The sequence below is a fragment of the Ovis aries genome, chromosome 3 (genome assembly GCF_016772045.2).
Source record: "Ovis aries strain OAR_USU_Benz2616 breed Rambouillet chromosome 3, ARS-UI_Ramb_v3.0, whole genome shotgun sequence".
NCBI lineage: Eukaryota > Metazoa > Chordata > Mammalia > Artiodactyla > Bovidae > Ovis > Ovis aries.
The window spans coordinates 225,491,507-225,503,721 of NC_056056.1; the positions used below are offsets into that span (position 1 = coordinate 225,491,507).

The 12,215-nt window shown below is 51.4% G+C and overlaps 1 protein-coding gene across 1 annotated transcript in view; it reads left to right on the plus strand.

The window, feature by feature from the left end:
• Positions 1 to 12,215, plus strand: part of SELENOO (selenoprotein O) — a 19,609-nt gene continuing 7,394 nt past the window's right edge. The window contains exons 1-3 of the mRNA XM_027968250.2: positions 1 to 607; positions 10,974 to 11,177; positions 11,880 to 12,060. Coding sequence (XP_027824051.1) covers positions 36 to 607; positions 10,974 to 11,177; positions 11,880 to 12,060 — 957 coding nt within the window. The 5' untranslated portion in view covers positions 1 to 35. The remainder of the gene's footprint in view (positions 608 to 10,973; positions 11,178 to 11,879; positions 12,061 to 12,215) is intronic.

Genomic DNA, 12,215 nt, shown 5'->3' on the forward strand with positions numbered 1-12,215 from the left:
GGGGCGGTGGCGCTTCCGCCGCTGCGGCGCCTCAGATGGCCGCGCTCCGCGCAGCGCTAGCGGCCTCTCTCGCGGTAGCCCGCGCCCGGCCGCCGCCCCTCGGCCGCCGCCCGCCGTCCGCCCGCTGCTCCGCGTTGGCCGGCGCCATGGAGCCCGCGCCCCGCTGGCTGGCCGGGCTGCGCTTCGACAACCGCGCCCTGCGCGCGCTGCCGGTGGAGACGCCGCCGCCCGGCCCGGAGGGCGCCCCGTCCGCGCCGCGGCCAGTGCCCGGCGCCTGCTTCAGCCGCGCGCGGCCCGAGCCCCTGCGGCGGCCGCGCGTCGTGGCGCTGTCGGAGCCCGCGCTGGCGCTGCTGGGCCTGGACGCGCCGCCCGCCGCCGACGCCGCCGCCCGCGAGGCGCGCGAGGCCGAGGCTGCGCTCTTCTTCAGCGGCAACGCGCTGCTGCCGGGCGCCGAGCCCGCCGCGCACTGCTACTGCGGCCACCAGTTCGGCCAGTTCGCCGGGCAGCTGGGCGACGGCGCCGCCATGTACCTGGGCGAGGTGTGCACCGAGGCCGGCGAGCGCTGGGAGCTGCAGCTCAAGGGCGCGGGGCCCACGCCCTTCTCCAGGTGTGTTTGGGGGTGCGCCCGCGGGTGAGGCGTGTGGCCCGGGACCCCAGAGCGAGCTGCGCAGGCGCGCCCGGGCCGAGGCCCAAGGCCCGGAGCTGTGCGCGGCTCCTGGCCGCCCGCGAGCGCCCCCGCGCCCCCGCCTGGCGCGGTGCGGCCCTGCGGCCTTTCGGTCGGGCTGAGCGTCTGATCCCGCCGCGCTGGCCGCTGCCCGTGCTCTGTTCTGATAAGCGACCCACCGACTTCGGAGCCAGTTCTGCGCGTGACGCGCTCGTGTTTACCGCGTGCCCCGCGGGGCTGCCAGCGCTCCGGCGCTCAAGGCTTCGTCTGAATGCTGACCGGGCCGTCGGCTTGCCTCCCACACACTTGGCACCGCGGATGCCTACTTACTCCGAGCACTTGGGGCCAGCCCTGCTCTGAGGGCGCAGTGAGGTGGGCGCTGTCCGTGCTCCTCCGGGGGCTCGCGCTGCCGGCCTGGGTCCGGATCCCTACCCAGCAGGGTGCCCAGCTGTCCCGCCTCTGCTGTATGCCCTCGGCTGACAGTCTGCTCTGCTCTTTAACACAAAAAAGTTCATATCCGTCGCCCATACTGGTAAATGCCTGTTGAATGGCCAGAAGAATTACACCTAACTTGGAGTTTTATGTTCAAAGACAGTCTGAAGGTGTGGCTGTTGTCTGGCCCCTCCCATGAGCTCTCGCCGCCCCTCACCCCAACTTCTGTAGCAGCTCCACCTGACAACCTAGTCTTCAAACCTTTCTGTGTCTGAGACGTCCTAAGTTCAGCCTGGCACCCCCACCACGGTCCTGGAACAACCTGCTCAGAGTTGTCTGCACCTTCGGTCATGTGTAAACGTCTCACACTGGGGCTTGCACACTGTATGAGCATCTTTCAACTTCCTGTGTTCACTTTGACTATTCGTTTTTGTTATAAAATCATTTTTTTGAGAGTAACATGCTGCTGGAAGTTGCTTTTAATGTTTGGAGACTTGAGTTGTAAGTCAGTGTTTCCAGACCTGAAGTCCTTTAAAAGAAAGGGGCTGTCTGACTGTTCACAGACTTGTGCCCACCTACCAGCCCCAGCGTTTCCTGGGGTCCCCAGCCTCAGCAACACTTGAGGCTGGCATCTGAAGTGGTGTGAGTGGGTTAGGCCAGCAGCTGCTGGCGTCCCCAGGTGTGAGCTGGGGGTGGAGGGACGGCAGGTGCAGCGGTGCTTGCTATGTGCCCCTCTCTGTGGGGCAGGGTTAGGGAAGGCCCTGTACCCTTGCTGTATGATCATTATACGGTTCTGGTTTCTGCTTGGGGTACCTTGCCCTGGGCGAGGAGGTAGCTGGTCTGTTTCTGGATCATTTTTCACCAGAGCCACAAGTAGCTTGAACAGTGCTGGCTTCCTGCTGAACAGGCCAGGGCGGGGGGGAGTGACGCTTGAGGACAGATTACAGACCGCAAGGGGGTGAGTGGAATGCAGCTGAGTCTCACCAACCAGAGGCAGGTGCGGTCAGCCTGCAGACAGCCCTGGGGTGACCGTCAGGCCTGGTTTCTAGAGGTGTCAGTCACACCTGGAATAAGCCCCTCCTGGGTGAGGGGGAGGCAGGAGGCCGAGGTGGTCCCCACGCCGCGTGGAGGCCCACGGAGGTCTCTGCTGGCCGCTGGCCCCACTCTAGGCATATGCCCCAGCACCTCGAGCTCATGCCGGCCTCTTCCCTGCAGAGGATGTGGGTAGGGGTGCATCCCAGGCACCTTCATGCAGCGTCCTTGTCCTTTGGCAGGTGAGACGGAAGTGAGCCCAGCGGTTTTTTTTCCTAGAGAATTTTCTAAGTGCCTTCCCACTGGGGGAGTGCTTGGATGCTTCCGTGCCCTGGGCCAGGCCAGGGCACCAGGCCCAACTCTGAAGGGCAGAGATCCAAACTCACTTTGTTGTGGTTGCTTGCTGGGTGGGGGCCCTTAGAGGTTGAGGTGTCAGCCCCCTTGCCTTACAAGGAGGGCCAAGGACCTGGCTCATGCAGGCCGGCTGTTCCCGTGCACTGCTGTGACTTTCCTGTCATTTAAAAAAACACAGAGTAAGAAACCTTGGATATCGTCACTCCGTTCAAATGGGTGAAAAGCTGAACACACTGAAAAATCAACAGGTCTTCTTGGATCTGCAAGAAAAGGGAGGTCAGAGGGCAAATCGCTGCCCACCCCCGCCCCGGCCCCGACTGGAGAGACTGACAGGCAAAGCCAGAGAATTGTGCATCACCAGAGCAGGAGTCTCCAGGAACACTTGCCCTGCGAGTGATGATTTGCTGGAGGCTGAGTGCAGACAAGCCAGTTAAAACCCCAAGGGCCCCAGTCACAAGGGGCCCCTGCGTTTCGCTGAGTTTTATCTCCTGGAGCTCCACTAGGTCCTCACAGTGAATGCTGGTGGAAAATCCCTTTGTGCTTCTGGCAGGAGTGGGGAAATGGAGCCGTTTGAAGTTCACAGGAGCACCGTGTTCTTAGCAAGCTTGCCCTCAGGGGGAGCTAATTAACCCGAGGCTGACCTGCTGGGGTCTTATCAGAGCCTGACTGACCTGGGGAAGGGAGAGGGCCCGGCTCCAGCCTCGGGCGGAGGGGAGGCTGAAAGCGCCTGTGGATGTTCTCGGCTCAGAGGCCAGCTTATAGCTGTTCTCTTTGCCCCGAACATCATGCCTGGCTATCAAGAAAAAATTATAAAACATACTGAAAGGCAGAAAACACAGTTGGAAGCGACAGAGCCAGCATCAAAATTAGCCGCAGACATGGCAGAGGTGTTGGAACTATCAGGCCGAAGGCTTGGCATGACTGTGATTAATATGTCAGAGGCTCTAACGGATAAAGTAGGCAGCATGCAAGAACAGATGGGCAATGCGAGCAGCGAGATGGAAGTTCTGAGAAAGACCAGAAGGAAGTGCTAGAGATTTCTAGTAAAAACACTAACAAAAATGAAGAATGCCTCTGATGGACATATTACTAGACTGGACACAGATGAGGAAAAATCTCTGAGCTTGGGGATATCTCAGGAGACACCTACAAAGATGCAAAGGAAAAACTGAAAAGCCCAAACACTGTCGCAAGAACTGCAGGGCTGCAAACAAGACAGGCAGCATGCAGCAGGATGCCAGGAGAGAAAAGGGATGGAAGACACACTTACTGTGGTGACTGAGAATTTCCCCAGATTAATACCAGGTACCAAACAGATGCAAGAAGCTCAAGAGTACACCAAGCAAGGTAAATGTCTGCCTGACCCCCCTGCAAAAAAAACACTACACCTAAGCTTACAATTTTCAAACTACAGAAAAGCAAAATAAAGGGGAAAAGTGAAAATAGCTAGAGGAAGGACACACTTCACGTACAGAGGAGCAGAGATTAGAATGACGGCTGACCTCTCAAAAGCCAGGCGAGGAAAGGAAAGCGGAGTAAGGGGAGAAAATTCACCCACCTAGGATTCTGTGCCCTGTGGAATCATCCCTTAGTGAAGGAGACAGACTACCTCAAACGAAAGTTGAGGGAAATTGTTACCATTAGATCTGTTTTGCAAAAAATGCTGAAAGATGTAGAGAATGACAAAGATACAGGTCAGGAGCTTGAATCCACATAATCACAGGAAGAGCACGGGAGAAGGCAGTGGGCGCAGAATAAAAGCTTCACTTTTCATCTTTACTGACACAGCAGGAAATAGCTCAAAGTAGTAGAGACAATGCGTTTGATCATATGTGAGTGAAATTGATGACACCAAATGGAATAAGGGATGGGAGGAAGGGGTTGGGATTATCTTTGTTATTATAAAGTACTCATACTCCCTATGGAGTAGTACAGTGTGCTGGAAAGTAGAGTTGCATTAGTTGTGAATGTGTATTACAAACTCAAGGGCAGCCATTTTTCAAAGAGTAAGAAAGCAAAACACAAAAAGCATTACTGATATGCCAGGAGAGAGCTAGTGACAAAGGGGAAAATAGAATCGCAAGATGCTCAATTAGAGCCACAAAAGATGGGGGAGGGGAGGGAAAAAAAGGAGGAAAAGGAGTCAAGGGAAAACACTCTGGCCTAAACATGTTGATCTAAATGCACTAATTAAAACACAAGATACTGTCAGAAGAATTCTTAAAAAGTCTTAGATGTCGTCCATAAGAAATCCACTTTAAATATGAAAACGCATAGATTAAAAGTAAATGGATACTAGTGTGCCATGCTAACACTAATCTAAAAACAAGCCGGAGGAGCCATATTAGTTCCAGAAAGAGTGGACTTTGGAGTAAGGAAAGTTACTGGGATAAAGCGGGGGCCAGCGTGGCAGAACAGTCCTTAAGGGGAGTGAGTGAAAGTCGCTTAGTCGTGTCCGACTCTTCGTGAGCCCATGGACAATACAGTCCATGGACTTCTCCAGCCCAGAATACTGGAGTGGGTAGCCTTTCCCTTCTCCAGCAGATCTTCCTGACCCAGGGATCAAACCAAGGTCTCCTGCATTGCAGGTGGATTCTTTATCAACTGAGCTATCAGGGAAGCCCGTCCTTAAGGTATATGTGTCAAACAGCAGCATCAGAGTGCCATTTGGCAGAAACTGACAACTTCAGAGAGGCGTAGAGGAACCCGCTATCATAGTTGAGACTTCAACACCCCTCTATCAGAAATGGACAGAGCCAACAGGCAGAAAACTGATAAGGACACTTTTGAGCTCAGTTCACACCGTCGGTCAACTGGATGTGATGAACATCTGGGCCTACTCCTTCTAACAACAGAGCACACACTCTTCTCAGGCCCACATGGAACATTTATCCCGGTAGACCACAGTCTAAGCCAGAAAACACACCTAAACAAATTTTTTAAAATAGTGTCTGTTCTCAGGCCACAATGGAATCAAAGTAGAAATCAATAACAGATCACTGCTGCTGCTAAGTCGCTTCAGTTATCTCCAACTCTGTGCGACCCCATAGACGGCAGCCCACCGGGCTCCCCCGTCCTGGGATTCTCCAGGCAAGAACACGAGTGGGTTGCCATTTCTTTCTCCAAGGCATGAAAGTGCAAAGTGAAAGTTGAAAGTGAAGTCGCTCAGTTGTGTCTGCCTCTTGGCAACCCCATGGACTGCTGCCCGCCAGGCTCCTCCGTCCATGGGATTTTCCAGGCAAGAGTACTGGAGTGGGTTGTCATTGCCTTCTCCCAACAGATCACTGGAAACCCCCAAATTCTTGGAGATTATGCAACATACTTCTAAATGCATGTCAGTTGCTTCCGTCATGTCTGACTCTTTCCAGCTCCATGGACTGTAACCCACCAGGCTCCTCTGTCTGTGGAATTCTCCAGGCAAGAGTACTGGAGTGGGTAGCCATTCCCTTCTCTAGGGGATCTTCCCAACCCAGGGATCGAACCTGAGTCTCTAGCATTGCAGGCAGATTCTTTACCATCTGAGCCACCATCCCAAGAGAAATTTTTAAATGTTTTGAACTAAATGAAAGTGAAAATATCAAATGTGTGGGGTACAGTGAAAGCAGAGCTTTTATATTTATAGCAGTGAGTGAGTGCATATGTTAGTAAAGAGAAGAGATCTAAAACCAGTATTTAAGCGTCCACCTGGGAAACCACAAAGAAAAGAGCAAATCCAATCCAAAGTAAGCAAAAAAAAAACATTGTATGTGTTGGTGGCATAGTGGTGAGCATAGCTGCTTTCCAAAGTAAACAAAAAATAAAAAGAATGAGCAGAAATCAATGAAATTGAAATAGGAAATAAATAGAGGAGAAATCAGTGAAATCAGAAGCTTTCTCTTTGAAAATATCTGTAAAATCAATAGGCCTCTAGCGAGGCTAACTGGGAAAGAAAGTTAGGACGCAGTTACAAATACTGGGAATCAAAGAGGGAAGATCATACAATTCGTATAGACATTAAAAGGAAATTAAAAGACTTTGAACATACTACGTTCACAAATTTGCTAGCCTAGATGAAAAGGACCAATTCCTTGAAAGACAAAATTTGCCAAAACTCTCAAGAAAAAATAGACAATCTGAATAGGCCTATATATATTAAAGAAATTGAACCAATTAGTAGCCTTCCAAAACAGAAAGCATCAGGCCCAGGTGAGTTTGCTGGTGAATTCTACCAAACATTTAAGGACAAAATTACGCCACTCTTTTCAGAGAATGGGAGCAGAGGAACTAATCCCTGACTCATCCTGAGTCCAGCGTTGCCCTGACGCCAGATCTAGACAAAGGCAGCACAAGAAAACGGTAGGCCAGATCCCTCATGGACACAAAGCATTCCTCAACAGAACATTGCAAACAGAATCCAACAATGTAGGAAAAGAATCATACATCACCACCAAAGGGATTTATTCCAAGTATGCAGGGCTCGTTCAACTTTCAAAACTCAATCGATGTGATCCATCAGATCAACAGGCTAAAGAAGGAAAATCATATATTAGTTGAAGTAGAAAAGGCATTTGACAGACTCTAACACTCTTCATGATAAATCAGACATAGAGAGGAACTTCCTCAACTTTATTAGAGTTTCTACAGAAAACCTATAGCTAAATTGTCATCATGAGAAAACCTATAGCTACTTCATCATGAGAACCTCAGAGCTTTCCCACTAAGGTCATAAACAAGGCAAGGATGTTCCATCTCACCACTGCTTCTCAGCAGCCCTGGAGGTCCTCGCTAATGCAACAAGGTAAGAAAATCAAAGGCATACACATTGAGATGGAAGAAATAAAAAACTGTCTTTGTTTGCAAATGGACATCTATGCAGAAAATCTCAAAAGAATGGACCAAAATGAGCTCAGAGCAGTTAGTGGAATTTGAAATTAAAAACACTGTTTACATTAGCATTGCTGAAAATGAAATACTTAGGTGGGAATCTAACAAAAGATCTCTATGAGGAAAAGTACAAGACTGATAAAAAAAATAAATAACTAAATCAGTGTAAAGATGTTCCATGTTCATGGATAGGAAGATTTAATATTGCCAATATGTCAGTTCTTCCCAACTCAGTCTATAGATTCAGTGCAACCCCAATTAAAGTCTCAGCAAGTTATCTTGTAGAAATTGACAAAATGATTCTAAAATTTTTATCAAGAGGCAGAAAACCCAGAACAGCTCAATATTGAGGGAGACGAACAAAGTCAGGACTGGCAGCGCCCCCACTTCAAGACTGACTGTACAGCTGTGGTAATCAAGAGGGTGTAGTTTTGCCCAAAGAACGGATAGATCAGTGGAACAGAGCAGAGAGCCCAGAAATAGACCTGCATGAACATGGGTCTTTGACAAAGGGGCAAAGGCAATCCGATGGAGCAGTGATAGTATTTTCAACAGGTTTTACTGGAATAACTTTCCAATCCCAAAGAAAGGCAATGCCAAAGAATGCTCAAACTACCACGCAACTGTACTCATCTCACACGCTAGTAAAGTAATAGTTAAAATTCTCCAAGCCAGGCTTCAGCAATATGTGAACCGCGAACTTGCAGATGTTCAAGCTGGTTTTAGAAAAGGCAGAGGAACCAGAGATCAAATTGCCAACATCCGCTGGATCATCAAAAAAGCAAGAGAGTTCCAGAAAAACATCTATTTCTGCTTTATTGACTATGCCAAAGCCTTTGACCGTGTGGATCACAATAAACTGTGGACAATTCTGAAAGAGATGGGAATACCAGACCACTTGACCTGCCTCTTGAGAAGCCTGTATGCAGGTCAGGAAGCAACAGTTAGAACTGGACATGGAACAACAGACTGGTTCCAAATAGGAAAAGGAGTACATCAAGGCTGTATATTGTCACCCTGCTTATTTAATGTCTATGCAGAGTACATCATGAGAAACGCTGGGCTGGATGAAGCACAAGCTGGAATCAAGATTGCCGGGAGAAATATCAATAACCTCAGATATGCAGATGACACCACCCTTATGGCAGAAAGTGAAGAGGAGCTAAAAAGCCTCTCGATGAAAGTGAAAGAGGAGAGTGAAAAAGTTGGCTTAAAGCTCAACATTCAGAAAACTAAGATCATGACATCTGGTCCCATCACTTCATGGGAAATAGATGGGGAAACAGTGGAAACAGTGTCAGACTTTATTTTGGGGGGCTCCAGCATCACTGTAGATGGTGACTGCAGCCACGAAATTAAAAGACGCTTACTCCTTGGAAGGAAAGTTATGACCAACCTAGACAGCATATTAAAAAACAAACGTTACATTGTCAACAAAGGTCCATCTAGTCAAGGCTGTGGTTTTTCCAGTGGTCATGTATGGATGTAAGAGTTGGACTATAAAGAAAGCTGGGTGCTGAAGAATTGATGCTTTTGAACTGTGGTGTTGGAGAAGACTCTTGAGAGTCCCTTGGACTGCAAGGAGATCCATCCTGGGTGTTCATTGGAAGGACTGATTCTGAAGCTGAAACTCCGGTACTTTGGCCACCTGATGTGAAGAGTTGACTCATTTGAAAAGACCCTGATGCTGGGAAAGATTGAGGGCAGAAGGAGAAGGGGACAACAGGATGAGATGGTTGGATGGCATCACCAATTCAGTGGACATGGGTTTGGGTGAACTCTAGGAGTTGGTGATGGACAGGGAGGCCTGGCGTGCTGTGGTCCATGGGATCACAAAGAGTCGGACATGACTGAGCGACTGAACTGAACTGGAACAACTGGAAGTCCACATTAAAAAAAAAAAAAAAAAGAATCTAGGCACAGACCTGACGCCCTCTACAAAAATTGCCTGAGAATGGATGACAGACCTGCACACAAAACGCAAACTGTGAAACTCCTAGAAGATAAAGCAGAATCTGAGTGACCTCGGGTATGGAAATGGCTTTCCAGATACAACACAGAAGGCAGGACCCATGAAATAAATGATAGGCTGGCCTTTATTAAATGTAAAACTTCTGTGAAAGTGTCAGGAGAACGGCAAGCCACAGACTGGGAGAAAATCTCTGCCGAAGACACATCTGATAAATGTCTGTCATCCAAAACATACAAAGAGCCTTAAAACTCAACAACAATAAAACAAACTTATTTTAAAATGGGGCAAAGACTTTGTTAGACAACTCCCCAAAGAAGAAGCAGAGATGGCGTCTAAGCACATGGAAAGATATTTCACATCATGTGTCATCGGGAAAATGCAAATTAAAACCGTGAGACACCACTATACCCGTAAGAACGGCCAAGTTCCAGGACACTGACAACACAAAATGCTAGGAAGGGCATGGAGCAACAGGAAAGCACATCATCGCTTCTGGGAGTGCAGAATGGTCCGGCAGCTTGGGAAGACTGGTGGTCTCTTACCAAGCCAAATATGTTGTCACTGCATCATCCAGCAGTCATACGACGTAGTATTTACCCAAAGGAGTTAAAAACGTGTCCACATGGAACTCTGTATACGGATATTCACAGCAACTGTATTCCTAATTGCCAAAACTCAGAACCCACCAAGATGTCCTTCAAGGTAAAGAGATAGAACAGACAATGGAATATTATTCAGCAAAAGAATAAAAAGGAAAAAAAGAAATGAGCCATCAGGCCATTAAAGAACATGTTGGAAGCTTGGATGCATATCAGTAAGTGAAGAAAGTCAGTCTGAAAAGGTCACACAGTATGATTCCAAGTCTGTGACACTATGACATCCTGGAAGAGGCAACTCTGGAGACAGTGAAAAGACCAGGGGTTGGGAGGTGAGAGATGGCTCGGTGCAGCACAGACGACTTTGGGCAGTGAAACTTCTCTGTGTGACCCTGTAGTCACGTGGGTCCCTGTCTGGGCAGTTGTCCAGACCCACAGGATGGGCAACACCAAGGGGGAACCCTGATGTAAACATGGGTTCTGGGGGTGGTGACATGTCAGTGTGGGTTCACTGACTGACGGATGTCCTGTCTGGGAGGAATGTTGATGCTGGGGGATATATGAGAAATCTCTGCCTTCTGATCGGTTTTGCTGAGAGCCTAACACTGCCTAGGAAAATAAAGTCCATTTAAAACACTGGTTATGTCAGTTTAGGATAAGAAGAGAGCGTCCGAGTCATTCCGAGCTGCCCAAGGTGGACCGAAGCCCCCCCCCCCCCACTGCAGGTGGTACTGTGTCTGTTGCATTTCCTCACAAAGTGAAGCCTTAGACACACAACTGTAGACTTACAGGTGGGCATGTGCCCCAGGGAGTGGCTCTCCCTGTCTCAGTGTGGACTTGGCTCCCACGGCAGGCCGGGCACCCGTGCTGTGGGTCTAGACCTGCAGGACGTTAGGGGCATAGCATCTGGGGTCATTCAAAACAGACTCGCTCCATGGTGCCGCCAGAGCTGCCCCTGGGCTGGTTTTAGGAGCCGATAGCGGCTTTCCTCCTGTCCCTTTGGCCTGCAGCTGCGCCTGTGTTGCTGGTGCCCGGCAGTGACCTCTGTGCTTGACCTCAGACAGGCGGATGGCCGCAAGGTGCTGCGCTCCAGCATCCGAGAGTTCCTGTGCAGCGAGGCCATGTTCCACCTGGGCATCCCCACCACGCGGGCCGGCTCCTGCGTCTCCTCCCAGTCCACTGTCGTGCGTGACGCCTTCTACGACGGGAACCCGCGGCCCGAGCCGTGCGCCGTGGTGCTGCGCCTGGCCCCCACGTTCCTCAGGTAAGGCCCGCGCACTCACGTCCCCAGGCCAGGGGCTGGGGTCTGTGACCAGGGGCTGCCTCAGGCGCGGGGAAAGCAGCCTCTCCCGCCTGGTTGGGCGAGGGCCCGCGACGCCCAGCACACCCGCTCCCGGGGCCCCGTCTGCCGAGTGGAGGCCTCCTGCTGCCGGGCCTGTGTGTCCTCACGGCCACCAAGCTGCCTGGAATCAAGTGCTCGGTACCAGCCGACCCCATGGCTCGGCCGTCTCTGGGGTGGAGGTGCTGGGCCCCCAGGGCCAGACCAGATGGTCTGCTGAGGGCTGGTCTGTGTCACGTAGGTGGTCGGGCAGCACCCCTGGCCTCCACCCACAAACTGCTGGTAGTCGGCCCGTGTGACCAGCAAACCTGGCTCTGGACATTGCCCTGCCCCCTGGGGGTGTAGCTGCCCCACTGCTGACCCCAGCTCACCCCAGTACAGGCCTCCTCCCTCCATGAGACAGCACGGATCGCCTCATCCCCGCAGGGCGGCCGTGGCTGTCCCGCCCCACGTGCCCTGGGAGGTGCCCTGTATCAGCCTGTGTCCCTGAAGATCAGCTGTGTTTGTATGGTTTGTCCCCCCCGACCCCTGCTCTGGCCACGGGCACTGGCAGCAACCCCCTTCCCGCCTCACTCAAGAGGGGAGGCGTCATGTTTAACCTGTGATCAACGTGGGTCTCCCCTCCAGGTTCGGATCCTTCGAGATCTTCAAGCCCAGAGACGAGCACACGGGCCGGGCGGGCCCCAGCGTGGGGAGGGATGACATCCGCCTGCAGATGCTCGACTACGTCATCAGCACCTTCTATCCCGAGATCCAGGCCTCTCACCCCGGAGACCATGTGCAGAGACATGCCGCCTTCTTCCGGGAGGTCAGTCAGGGCCGCCCCCGAGGGTGGGCGCTGGGGGTCCTGCCCTCTGAGGCCCCTCCTGTCCCAAACCCTCATCACCATCCACTGGCTTGGCCCAGGGCTAGCTTCTCCGATGCTGAGGGTCAGGGTCCTGGGACTGACCCCCATTTGAGCAG